The sequence below is a fragment of the Podospora pseudocomata genome, assembly GCF_035222375.1.
Source record: "Podospora pseudocomata strain CBS 415.72m chromosome 1 map unlocalized CBS415.72m_1, whole genome shotgun sequence".
NCBI classification, from domain to species: domain Eukaryota; kingdom Fungi; phylum Ascomycota; class Sordariomycetes; order Sordariales; family Podosporaceae; genus Podospora; species Podospora pseudocomata.
The window spans coordinates 1,231,522-1,244,154 of record NW_026946363.1 but is presented as its reverse complement, the minus strand read 5'-3'; the positions used below and the strand labels follow the sequence as shown (position 1 = coordinate 1,244,154).

Here is a 12,633-nt window from a genome sequence, read left to right as displayed (position 1 = left end):
CCTTCAAATCCTGTGCTTTTATGTCTCGACATCTCGCCTCCGATTGCTTTCAGACATGAACAATTTTTTGCCTCAAACTGAACATCCGAATCAAGAAGGCAAGGTAGCTTCGTCTTCAAGTCAAGCCACCATCAGCCAAGACCAAGGCCAAAGTTCCTATGAGGCAAGAACCTCTGTGTCGTTGACCGAGCGGAGTACTCCAGTTTACCCTCCTGACAGGCTTCGACTTCAGCTCTGGGTTCCTGGTCCCGGTCCGTCGAAAGGCACAGCTCGCTCAACCAAACCAATCCATTTGCAACGATCAAGTATCACAAACAAGCCACTGACCCAGCCAGCAACCCTCACATACTCTTCGATATCAAATGATCAGATTCAGCTCGCCATCTTCTGCATTCTAATAAATCAACACCAATCGCCACAAACAATGCTTATGCAAGATCCATCACAGTCCCTCCTCCGAGATCCGATGACCGACAGAACTCTTTCCCGACCCGGAACCCGAGCCACATACCAATATCTCAACGTAATCAAAACTCACAACATCTCCTCATCCTCCTCATCCTCCACCCCCCTAGCCAGCATCAACCTCCCATACTGCTCCGACATGCTCATCTGGTACTCCTCCTCCCTCCTCCGAATTGCCGCCCAGTCCACCCCGACGGACTTGTACACCGGGTCCGTCGCCCTCTTAGCCTCGCTATTACCACCCGTCCCAGTACCGATGACACCCCCTGGTTGGACGAGCGCAGGCCCAAACTGGCTGTACGGCCCGCTCATCATGTCCTTTTCATATGGCTCAGCCAAAAGTAGCGCCCGCCTAGCAGATTCTTCATACTCACGTCTCGCCAGCTCCTCCTGATACCCAGTCGCCATGTAAGGTTCCATATCCCCATACTCTGCCGTCGTCTGGATCCACCTACCATCTCCCACCTGAACTGGCGTCAAGGGGGTCCCATCCAACGAGATGATCATTTCCTGCTGTCGCTGCCCTTGTTGTTGCTGTCGTTGCTGCTCCTCCATTTGGATCTGGTACTCGTGCTCGAGCTGAGCCTGGAGTTCGGCTTCCATTTCGTCTTGCTGGGCCTGCTCCCAGCGCATTCGAGCGAGTGCTTCTTCCTGGTCTAGGGAGGTGGTGGAGTTGTAGTCAACATCTGAGGGGTGTTGGGGGGGTGGGGGGCAGGCGCGCCAGAGTTCGATCAAGTGCATGCGTTGGGGGTCGTCGACGGTTTTGAAGAGGTGGAACTGGGCGGGGGAGAGGTTGGTTGAATCGACCGAGTATTCACGGAGGACACGTTCGATGGCCGCGTGTTCGCTTTGGGGGGGCTCCGAGGAGGGTCGGGCTGGGGTTTCTTGTTGTTGTTGCTGTTGCTCCTTTTGTTTGGCCAGGTGGGCTGCCGAGTGGTTGTAGTGCTGGGAGATGTACACTATCTTGGGAGCCTGGACTGGTTGTGGCGCTGCGACGGCCACGGGTTCTAGGACTTGCTCTGGTTGTGCTGGTAAGGGATTGTTGAAGTTCAACTGACGAGCTAGGAGCATGGAGAGCTCGTCTTCAGAGTAGATGTCTTGGTATACTGCCGCCATTGTTGGAGATGATGACTGTTTTGAAGTCTGTACGAAATGTTAGCAGGATAATAACCAAGAGAGGCTTCTTGCTGTCGTTTACTTGAGTGGCAGATTTAACACAAGATTAATCCTGGCCGTGTGGTGTGTATGATATCTTGACTGTTGCGTACTCAACAGGCAGGGATGCCACAGAGATGGTGTGGATTAGAGTCAGAAAGTCTGCGGATAGAAAAGAACTCTGGATTGTTGCAACTCGTCTCTTTATTGTCTAAGCTAACTGTCTTGATAATCGACACTTTGCTGGAATTTGCAAGTATGATAGCACGCCTGCGGGTAAGGTGGTGGTGGGGGACGTGCTTCGAGGCAGCGTGTGCTTGTACAACGATGACGCGTGGAAGGGCACACGTTTAGAATAAGCTCTTGGAGACTTCAGGTAACTCGGAGCTGCTAATCGAGGACACAGAGCAAGAGGCCCTGAGGAAATGTCTCCGCAGGTGGTCCGATATATAGAGAAAATCACCGGTGGGGCTTTCCAGGCATTCGGGATCAGATGAAGCAGTGGAGGGGTTGTCATCAAACTGTTGAGCTCTGTGACGCAGGTGAACAAAAAAAACTTCCGATCCTGGCCGAGTAGGACGGCTTGTTAGGCTCCAAGAGACCAAAAACAGCGTCCATCACCTCCACGTTGAGGTTCTATTGCAGCTCTGGGCTCAAAATCGAGTGCCTGGTTGGGCAGTCACACAGCTCGCCTTCCCCAGAGCAGTCATGCGTCAGAGGCCAGCCGACCTGAAACGGGCGAGGAAAGCGGCTACACGTCCAGTCACTCCGCCAGGCCGTCCAATGAATTGGTGACACGCGGGGTGATTCCAGACCCTGTCGGCCATTCCTTGCCTATTGCTTCCTGCCTCTCCATTTATACCTCACTGGATATCCAATAAAAGAGAATTAGCCTTGAGCAAGAGGCTGGCGATTTTTCTCGTCGATACACCCAAGAAAACAATGTGCTGATCATGGGAGATAGCGATGCTCCGTATAGAGGGGCACAAGGGGCTAGAACTGCCTGTGACCCAGACCCACTGATTCGCGTCCCCTGAGAATGCGGGGGACGGCTGGACAAGGGTTGGTTCAAAAAAGCCACATTTCGACGCCACAGATGACGTATCCAACTCTCGTTCCACCATCCCACTTTCGCGCTCTCTCTTCGATTGAAGATAGACTTGTCCTAGTGATTTTGCATGTAGCAACCAACTCTTGGGAAAGCCTGGCCAGACAAGAGTCTCCGAGACAAAAATCCAAACCTAGATTGCCTTTGTTCATCTGCTTGCTCTCTTGTACCCATCGGCACCGTTAGACATCTGACCCCCGCATCTTATCAAAATGGCAGCAAAAGCCGGCCGGCCTCCCAACTACTGTCAGTCAAGCCTATATTCCACGAACTCATAACTGTTGACTTACCATACCTACCGCTATAGATGCCATCCTCGAGGTCCCAGAAACCGCCTCCACCACCCAGATCCGCGATGCCTATAAACGGTAACCTATCCTACTCACCACCATCATATCTCCCCAACTAACAACCCCCCCAGCGCTGCCTTAAAAACCCACCCCGACCGCATCCCGGCCGACCACCCTGACCGTCCCGAACGAACCCGCAAATTTCAGCTCGTCAACGACGCATACTACACCCTCTCCGATCCCACCCGCCGCCGCGAATACGACGCCCAGCGCAAACTCTTCTCCGGCCCCAGCTCCTCCCGCCCCACGCCCGGCGGCTTCGACCCCTTCGCCGACGCCGAAGAGTCCGCTTCCGACCAGCAACAGCAAGGACAGCAGCCAAACTTCTACTCCTGGGCCTGGAACTTCTTCACCAACCAAAGCCAGGGCGCCAAAAACCAGCACAACCAGGAAGAATCTCGCCAGCAAGCTGAGAATGAGCAGTTCGCCGATGTCTTCGAAGAGATGCTCCGGGAGGAGGGCATGGCCGATCCGTCGCACAACAACAGGCCGACGGGCAAGTTTTGGGGCACGCTGGGCGGTATCAGTGGTGGCGCGCTAGGGTTTATTATGGCCAATGTACCTGGTATGGTTGCTGGTGCTGTGGCTGGCAACAGGCTCGGCGCGGTGAGGGATGCCAAGGGGAAGAGTGTGTATGCGGTCTTTCAGGTGAGTGCTGCTGGGGTTGACTTCATCCATGGAGAGCGAGCATAAGTGACAGCTACTGAGATGTTTGTGATTGTGTGCAGGAACTGCCACAGGCGGATCGAGCAAGGCTTCTTAGTCAGTTAGCCGCGAAGGTGTTGAGCCATACGGTGGGGATTTGATCTTGATGTGCTGGCTGATGAGAGGTGTGGTCGGGGTTCGGAAAGGTTATGAACTTGGAATTGGGCGTGGAGTTTGGGATTGTTTGGGAGAGATTCGCCCATGGAAACAGCACGGGCTGAAATGGGTGGTTAATATACCATGAAGGATTGGTTTTCTGTATCGTCGATGCAATAGATTAATGCTCATTGTTGCTTTTGCCTGTGTCTTGTTTCTGTCAATGCATGTCGAATCTGGAGTGGGGCGGGTTGTATGTAACCATATTGAGTGTTACAGCTCTATATATATAGATAGCAATATTTCACCTGGGAAATCCGGGGCTCGTTGTCATATAACATCGTCCCATATACCGAGAGAAGATTTGGCCTCCTTTTTTCTTCCTCCTTTTTAAATCAACCACCGAAGAACACCTAACCTAACCGCAACGTCAAAGCCACGTATTGCTCGAAAACTCTACCGCTTGTAAAGCAATATACCCTCCGCAAAAAAAAATCCACGATCACCTCTTCTTGTTCTTGCGCTTGCTCGCCTTGTTGCCGCCCGCCTTCTGGGTACCGCTTGCCTTAGCCTGACCCAGAGAGTCGACCGACTTCTCGAGAAGCTCAAAATCCTCGGCAGAGCCGGTGGAGGGAGTGAGTCTTCCGGGCTCAGAATCCTCGTCGTCATTGACGACCTCGGTCTCGGTGGGCTCGTCGATCTCTTCCTCAAACTCGTCATCCGCAGTGCGCTTCTTAAACACGCGTCCGATGGTCAGATCATAAACCCAGAAAGGCAGGCGAACCACGGCGGTGTCCTTGAAGGTAGGTTTGGCGATCTCATTGGGCTGGTGGATATGTTAGCTTATTTTGCAAAAAGTTGGATGAATAAAAGGTAGCTTACGTCCAAAAGGTACTCGCCCACATTGCCATCCTCATCCTCCTGTTCCAGGAAGACGGCGCCCACCGAGTCAACAACGAGAACCTTGCCATTCTCCGCAACGACACGCCTTTTGACTCCAGTGGGACCCTGTCCCTCGGGCTGCGGCTGGGGAGTCGCTGATCCGGAAGCAGAGGCCGAGGCGGGCTTGGTGTCACGTCCACGGCGGGTCTTGCGCCCGGCGCTCTTATCCTTGGCCTCCTTCTTTGTCTCGCGCTCTTGCATGCGACGCATCTTGCGGTTGATGGGAATCTGGCGACCGTCTTCGTCTTCGTACACCTGTTGAGGAGGGGGAGGGGGGGGAGCGGCGGCAGGCTCGCCATCAACGCCAGGAATGTTGAGGCCAAGGTTGTCGCCCCAAGCAGCACGGCGCGCAAACGTGATATAGCGCTCCACAAACTCGCGTTGGCGCTTCCAGCTCATGTAAAGGGCGAGATAATGCGCGCCACCACCGGCGACGAGGAAGACGCCGAAGATAGCAGTGCCAAGGCCGGGGCGATAGCGGTTGTAGTAGTACTCGGTGCCCTTCCAGGTAGGGAAGCCATTGGTGAGGAAGTAGTCATATCGGTCACGCCCAGGGCCGCGGAGGACATCGGCAACGATGGAAAGACGAGCCTGGCGCTCTGAGGCGCGCTTGATGGCAACCTTGAGCTCATGAGAGGTAGGCTGCTTCGTCACATGCACACCGGGCTTACCTCCCGACTTCTTGGCGTTCTCCTTGTTGGCCTTGATGCGCTGGGCCTGGAGCTGCTGTCTGACTTTGTCGGGATGGAGCTCTCTTGACTTCTTCTTGTAGGCTTTGTTGATGTCCTCGTGGCTTGCGCCCTTCTTGACACCAAGAAAATCGTAAAAAGTCACTTCGGGACCTTCATGCGCAAGGAGTTCATCGCGGACACGGAAGATTTCGCGATCTGGTTATCATCGAAGATGTTAGTAAGTCTGATACAATTGGATTGTGTAGATATAGTGGTACTGGAACCAGACGCAATAGAAAAGGGGTATCATCGCATTTGCGACGGGAAGGTACAGCAAATACTTCACATACCTTCTTTGGTCCATGCCGCACTCAGCGGCGTTAGGAGGGCCAACAGGCCTAGGGAAAGAGCAGAGAATTTCATGATTGCGCTACTCCATGAGGAAACTGACCAAAGTTAGAAACAAAGAGAGAACACCGTTTGGTGGTTGAACCGGCGCAAGAAGGTTGAAGAGCGCCGCCACGAAATGACCTGGAACCCTTGGTGCAAAAGTTTCCAAGGGACAGGCTGGAAGTTTTGGGCAGATGGAGCCCCCCATTTTAGCCCAGACAGGGGTTGAAGCTGCAACTGCCTGCCGGGGCAAGCTGCCGCGGCCCGCTGAACCCTGTGCCCCATCTTTTCTTTTTTGTAGGGCCAGTTTGCATCTCGGACAGAAGCTTGGCTGGATCCAATCATCAAGCTTTCAGTAGGAGCAGGAAGAACAATGACATATTCTCATAGTGAATTCACTTGATATCCTTGTGCTACATAATCTACACCTTAAGACTCCTTTCGCCATTCTTATATACATTGCTCTTTGCTTTTTCCGTTATACCTCTCAAGACAGACGGATTAAGTCCAAACACGCCAACATCACCCCTGCTTGGCAAAGGCGAGACACCAGATTGACGACATGTTACAACATGGAACCGGCAAGATGTTCAAGAGCACTGGTCTTCAACTAAGGTCAGTATCTAATCTATCCAAGAGCCAGGAATGTTCATGGGAGGGTTCTCAATCCATTCCCAGAAATCCCTTAAAAAGTCCTCCCAAGCGATATCCCACTCAAATACAAGCAACCAATCCCTAGGGTATGGCCCATAGATGATATCCTTCCACACATATTCGAACTCCGGCTGTACTGGTAAACACATCGGTTCCACCGGCCACACCCTAGACTGCAAGATACCAGTGTCGACAAACACTGCTTTTGTAGCCTTACCATACTCCTCCAGATCTATCCCCGCAATATGCAAATCTTCGAGCCAGGCACGGAGAGCCGAGTGGACTGCCATTTTCCAGCCCCTTTGATACTCCAGAAGTTTGCTGAAGTCTGGACACCGACATAACGCAGGTGCTAGGAGTAGCGCGGTCAGAACGTGGGCAGGATGGCGGGCATCAAGATCCTCGAGGGTGGTGATACCGGCAACCTTACGAAATACACATCGGACCATTTTTCATTGTTTTTGACGGTATCAGTAAACTTGTCCAGTCGTTTAGGAGCTTGGCCTGGTCGCCTGCAAGTGTGATCTAACCCCATAGCGCTTTGGAAATACATCCGCATTATGTGATTCAAAACCGACCCCATCTCTTTGGAAGCCCTCTGCTCGGATATCGTCGGTGCCTGAGTTTTCTTGTTGGCAGAGAAACCGTTGCCCAACTTTATAGTCTATAGCCAAGCCCGAGAATCGTTAGAAGAGTTTCAGGCGCCGCTGTCATGGCGACTTGTAATAGTGGCAGAAGATTTCGAAGAATAGAGGCTCTACAGCAGCGCTATCACTGTCCAGCATTGCCGACGAGGTGAACGTCCCCGCTGAAGTTGTCATGTGCGCCGTAGGAGAGCAGGGCCGTATGAAATACAAGCTGATCCTCTGGATTCAGGTAGGTGTACGGTACCACATCCAACCAGCAAAGGGGCGACTGGCCTTCAAAGCTGATAGTGAACAGGTCAAGACCCGCAACGAGGAGAGGTTTGACCAGATTTGGGTTGAAGATCATGGCATACTGATGCACCATTAGTACCTGGTCGAGCTCATATAAAAATGTAGTACTGACGTGTAATAGTGTCCTTCCTTTGTCATCCAGAATATATGGTGTGATGTGTCCGTTGGCAAAAGGAGCTTCGAAGCTCGTTTGGTGTGATGGGATGTGTTTCACACGTGACTCAAAGAAACAATTCATTGCCTTCTTCGACGATCGTATACTGCCGAAAAGCAACATTCCATACACAAATCGCAAAAGGTACTTGAAGGTCCCAAGCTCTGTTCATGAACCAACGCGGAAATGCCACTTTTATCCGGTAGCCTAACATGATAAATGTCAAGAAATAATCCCCGACTACAAAATGAAGGGGATACTCACTTTTCGCTTTCTGCTTTACGGAGGGTGCTTTGGCATCCCCATCGTGCATGACCTCGAAAACCAGGCACCCTGCTAGAATCCTTGTCCGATGGCGAGCTCGCCCTATACGAGTCCCATTCAGCTTCGTGGTTAGTTTGCCCGACACCCAATAATTTGCCTCTTGTTCACCGGTCAGAGACTTCTCTTTGAGATCCCGTTCCTGGTTCTATTGAAGGGGAATCGACTCGACAACCCTTGAGGCGATATATTCGGGCTGAAAGTTCATTTGGGATCTAGACGATCAATACCTAATCAGTTCTTGCCCTAAGATGAGCAAATGACTTTGCGTCATTCCACTCACATTTTCAACAGCTGAAGAGCCATTTCGATTATTTTCAATGCTCGATAAAGTCGCTTTTCGTACATCTCGAGCTCGGCCTTCTAGAACAACACCGCTTCCGTTTTGGCGACATATCTCTTCTGCCTCCTGGTCGAAACGATATCGCCCATGAGATCTTGAATCAATTTGCCCAGTTCCTCGTGCACATGTCGACAATGCTAAATTGCTCGAGCGCACATGGGCATTGGAGGACATCCTCCTCCGATCACTGCCTGTAGCTCCGCTTCGATTGCATCGATCGATAGGGCGAAATACTTGAGCTGCTCGACCAAAGCTTTGATTGTTTCTGGTACATCCTTGACCTCTCTCCAGAGTCGAGACAGTGAGAGGACCAGACTGCCCACTTTACCAGTGGCCTGCGCTATTGCGATACCTCCTGAAACGAGTCCGATGATCTCGGCCATGATTTGATCACAAAACAAATGGTTTTCGGAGAACACGCTCAAGGTGACACACTCACCGGTTGCCAGAGAGCGGGGTCGCTTTGTGTTAACATCATTCTCATGGAACACTTTGCGAACCCGGTGGGGGGAGGGGAGGCAACTGGTCACCAAGGCAGTGCCCAGGCTTATTCGAGGACGGACGAGGGGTGGCATGGTAGGAACGTAGAAGTCGGGGGTATCCTATAAAACGTGGTCGCCAGGTTATACGGCATAAATCTCGACACCATTTCCAGCCTGGCCATAAAGATCTAGACAACGGAGACGTGGCAGCTTGTGAATAGCTATGCCACAGTGTGAGTGGCTTTATCACAGTATTCACTGGTTCTTCATAGATAATACAGGAGTACAGTGTGTCGAGATACCTGTTATGATAAAACACACTCCGTAGCACAAGTCACTGCTTCTGCTGCGGCGAGGTCAAAGCCACGATCGTGGCCCAGGTACCTATCAAACAGAATCTAGGTACGTCATGGACATGATAGTAGACTGCGGCAGAATTTAAAGCTTTGCCTTGTGCGTTGATAAACACGTCCCTGATGGTATCACTCCCTTCCCACTCTCTTGGAAGACATTGTGGGTGTCTTGAAGACCTTGTAGCTGTTTCAAATCCTTTTCCCTTAACTATTTGCAACTGGGTTCTCTGCAAGCCACGAATTCAAGTCAACCTCAGTAAAGAGAAAAGCCGTGACGTCCCGAGCATTGCTGTCGAGCCATGTGCATCCTCCATCGTACCCGTCGACAATGTATTGGGTGGCTATGGACCCACTCCCATCGACTCCAAGTTTAAACAAGAACCTCTCCGTGACCTCCGTGACATCGTCCCAGGATTTCAATGCCTCAAACGCATGATTGGGTCCCCGAGATGCATCGGCAATCGTGAGGATGGCCGATTTGTACATGTGGTACGACCGCTGATACCCAGGCCACCAGTTTCCCTTTTCTGTGAGAAGTTAAAACAAACTTCTTCCAGTCATCTGTCGGATAGTGGAAATGTCGAAGGCAGTTGGGCCCAGGTAAACTTTCAATGACAGAGTTCGGGATGTAAACGCGAAATATCACCATCGAATCGAGCCGTGCCCGTCGTTTCCCATAGCTCGCTTCAGGTTCTGCAATTTCGACGTGCGGTGTGAAGGTAAAGAGTTGTCTTGGGATGGCATTCTCTATTAGAGGTTCGCAGACATCCCTCTAATTATACAACATGATGCCGGCCTCGTCAAAGAGACAATGGCCGCGAGCGTGGTTAATTGCTTTGTAGAGTACTGTATGCCCGGGAGGATTGTCGGCTTTTGCGGAGCTCTAAGTCAGGTTGATAGCCAGCGTGCCCTGCTGCTGTTGTCCGGGAGTTGAGTGGCGTTTGGAAACATCACCCGTTGCTATCCGCCGCTGCTCCGAATAGCCGACCCGCCACGGATCGTAGATGCCATCGAGCTCGGCGTAGCGCATATCCATTGTGTCATTCATCCAGTGCAGGCAAGATTTGGACAGGCGGAGATAGGTGAACTGCGGATCCACGATGGCGTCCTGGGTTTCGACGGCAAGACCGCAAGCATCCATACATTTTCACCATTGAGTATCACTGTCATCGGCGGCTTCCACCACGTGGTTCTCAGTTGTGTATTGGCGAATGAAGTGGAGGAAGGTCCTGTGATTGGAATGGTCATAACGCCCGCGGAACATCCACTCCCACCAGAGCTCACCTGCCTTTTTTGCAGACATGCCAACGTATATCAGAGTCTGGAGCGAGATCAGGTCATCGGTAAGGTAATAGATGCGTTCATTGTTGCTTTGTTGACGAATGGAGAGTTGATGGAAAATCAATCTTTTACGGAGAGCAGAAGGTGATTGAAACTGGAAGCTCAAAAGTTTCCTGTCCTTATTCAAGTTTTCAAAAAAATAAGGTGGCTTTCTGTGGTTCAAACTTAGACGACAGTCACGAGGTGATCCTTTAGGTTGGCCCAAAACCTTTCCTTGAGGCACGATCCTGCATGACTGGCCTATAAAGGCAACAGAAAAGAATAAATGTAAGAGATTTTATTATTTTTGAGCACACTGAGCACCGATAAGTACCATATTATAAGATCGCTAACTTGAATATCACAAAAGCCGCCCCATTTTCCTCCCACCAAATTAAACCACGCCATTCAAAGTCATCCCCCAAACATAAGGTAGGTAGTTTCCAAATATCATCGATAACCAGCAGCATCATACCAAACTAACTCTACCACCCGTCGCCCCCCTAATCAAAAGTAAGCATACCCCCCACCTCCCCCCCCCCTCCCACTATCTCCTTTGCTCGCCACACCCAAGACCCAAACCCTAGTGTTCCCATCATGCTCCCTATCCGCCCCTGCTGCCCCCCAAAGCCCCTCCATTTCCAACCTATGCTTCGTCTTCGGCTTCCCCTCCTTGATCCGGATCTTTTCAAAAAAGACATAAGCCCCGTAATACAACGCTGATTTCGCCCCACAGTTACTCCCCGTCATCCCCCTAAATCGCTGGAGCTGCACGCTCTGGAAGCATTTTCCTGGCTTGCTGGGGCCGCGAAGCTGGGCGTAGATGTCCCGGAGGAAAGACGCCTGAGTGACGCCGTCTTTTTTGAGATGTAGGTTGATCTTACGGCGGATTTCGTCGCAAGAGTCATAGACGGGGACGGAGTCAGTTTCCTGACCTTCCAGGTGAATTCCGCTGATATCAGGAACCGAAGAGGCAGCGGAGGGTTTGGCTTTGGATGCGGTTGCGGGGGCTGGGGCCACAGTGACAGCAGGAGCAGCAAAGGCAGCAGTGGTGGCGGAAGTCTTCTGTTTCTTCCCTACTAGCAGAGGGATACCGAGCATCTCCCTCTTCTTGAACCACTCCCAGGCGTTTTCATAGGCGGCGAAGCCTGAGCCGTTGAAGGGACCGTGGACACCCAAGAAGCCTGAAAGCGATTTGGTGCTGACGCCAATCTCACGGGCGAAGGCGGTTTTGGTCATGGCGGCGGAGTCGAGAAGATTATTGATTTTGCGACGGACCTGGTCGCAGTTCATGTCGATTGGTACGCCTTTGAGGTCGATGTCGTCGAGGGACATGCCTGATCCTGCTGGGGCAATGGCATGGTCATCGAGGGACTTGCGCTTTAGGCTTTTGCTTGCAGCGGGGCCATGATTCTCTTTATCAGCGTCTGGCTGAGGCGAGAGGAGAGCTGAGATAGGCATGACGCCTGTGGATGGTGCCACGGGAGGACGGAACACCTGGGTATGTGTTAGTGGTGGAGTTTCTGATGTGCATCTGGAATGTGCAGGTGATTTACCCATGATGACATGATGTTTGTGGACTCGGATTGTGCGAGTCAAAAGTCAGGAGATGATGAAACCGACCCAAAAGGAGTGGTTCAATGGTTGAAATCCAGCCACAGAACTCAGATAAGGGCCAAAAAGGAGTGCGGTCCTGATCTTGCTCACACCACTCGAGAATGAAGAGCAAAATAAAAGACGCGTCTGAGTTTGAATTTCGAAGCGCGTCGAGGGGAAGGATCGTCATCGGGAGAGCGTGAGAGTTCATGGCAGAAACTAGCAGGGGAAACCCCCCTGCCACGGTGGTCCCAAGAACCAGCCAGCTGGGTCCTCATCAAATCGAGGAGGTCGGTGTGCTTTCCAATTGGACAAATTTCAGGCTCCCAGTTTTTGATATTCTTTCTCGTTTGCATGATTTTGGACCTTTTCTTCAACAAACATTTGGAACTACCTGGTATGTATCTCGACTCGACGCCTTCAACCACAAGATTTTGGAAGCAAAGATGTGCCACAGCTGATTATCGATGAGATACTTTGGCAGGTCGCTGTACACCTTACCTACCTGAACATAGCCGTGGAGTCAGCTTATCATCGTTGGATAAGCTTGTTGTCTCGCTTGTCTCCTCCTAACGTCACCTCTGTTCGCC

The 12,633-nt window shown here is 51.7% G+C and overlaps 5 protein-coding genes across 5 annotated transcripts; 1 reads left to right on the top strand and 4 right to left on the bottom strand.

Annotated features, from left to right (window-relative positions):
* Positions 1-534: 534 nt before the first annotated feature.
* On the bottom strand, positions 535-1,581 carry QC762_106260 (uncharacterized protein; the record flags this gene model as incomplete). The annotated part of the gene is made up of 1 exon (XM_062885021.1): positions 535-1,581. The coding sequence occupies one exon, from the start codon at positions 1,579-1,581 to the stop codon at positions 535-537; it is 1,047 nt and encodes a 348-aa protein (XP_062747950.1).
* Positions 1,582-2,533: 952 nt separating this feature from the next.
* QC762_106250 (uncharacterized protein) lies at positions 2,534-4,060 on the top strand. Its single transcript, XM_062885020.1, has 4 exons — positions 2,534-2,974; positions 3,036-3,096; positions 3,150-3,726; positions 3,807-4,060. Exons 1-4 carry the CDS (start codon positions 2,941-2,943, stop codon positions 3,882-3,884), a joined length of 750 nt encoding a protein of 249 aa, XP_062747949.1. The 5' UTR covers positions 2,534-2,940; the 3' UTR covers positions 3,885-4,060.
* A 131-nt stretch (positions 4,061-4,191) lies between these two features.
* Positions 4,192-6,062, bottom strand: QC762_106240 (uncharacterized protein). The gene is made up of 3 exons (XM_062885019.1): positions 5,843-6,062; positions 4,762-5,708; positions 4,192-4,705 (listed from the first exon to the last, which is right to left on the bottom strand). Exons 1-3 carry the CDS (start codon positions 5,913-5,915, stop codon positions 4,382-4,384), a joined length of 1,344 nt encoding a protein of 447 aa, XP_062747948.1. The 5' UTR covers positions 5,916-6,062; the 3' UTR covers positions 4,192-4,381.
* A 443-nt stretch (positions 6,063-6,505) lies between these two features.
* Positions 6,506-6,826, bottom strand: QC762_0004070 (uncharacterized protein; the record flags this gene model as incomplete). Its single annotated transcript, XM_062882793.1, has 1 exon — positions 6,506-6,826. One exon carries the CDS (start codon positions 6,824-6,826, stop codon positions 6,506-6,508), a length of 321 nt encoding a protein of 106 aa, XP_062747947.1.
* A 4,128-nt stretch (positions 6,827-10,954) lies between these two features.
* On the bottom strand, positions 10,955-12,280 carry QC762_106230 (uncharacterized protein; the record flags this gene model as incomplete). The annotated part of the gene is made up of 2 exons (XM_062885018.1): positions 12,004-12,280; positions 10,955-11,944 (listed from the first exon to the last, which is right to left on the bottom strand). Exons 1-2 carry the CDS (start codon positions 12,013-12,015, stop codon positions 10,955-10,957), a joined length of 1,002 nt encoding a protein of 333 aa, XP_062747946.1. The 5' UTR covers positions 12,016-12,280.
* Positions 12,281-12,633: the final 353 nt, after the last annotated feature.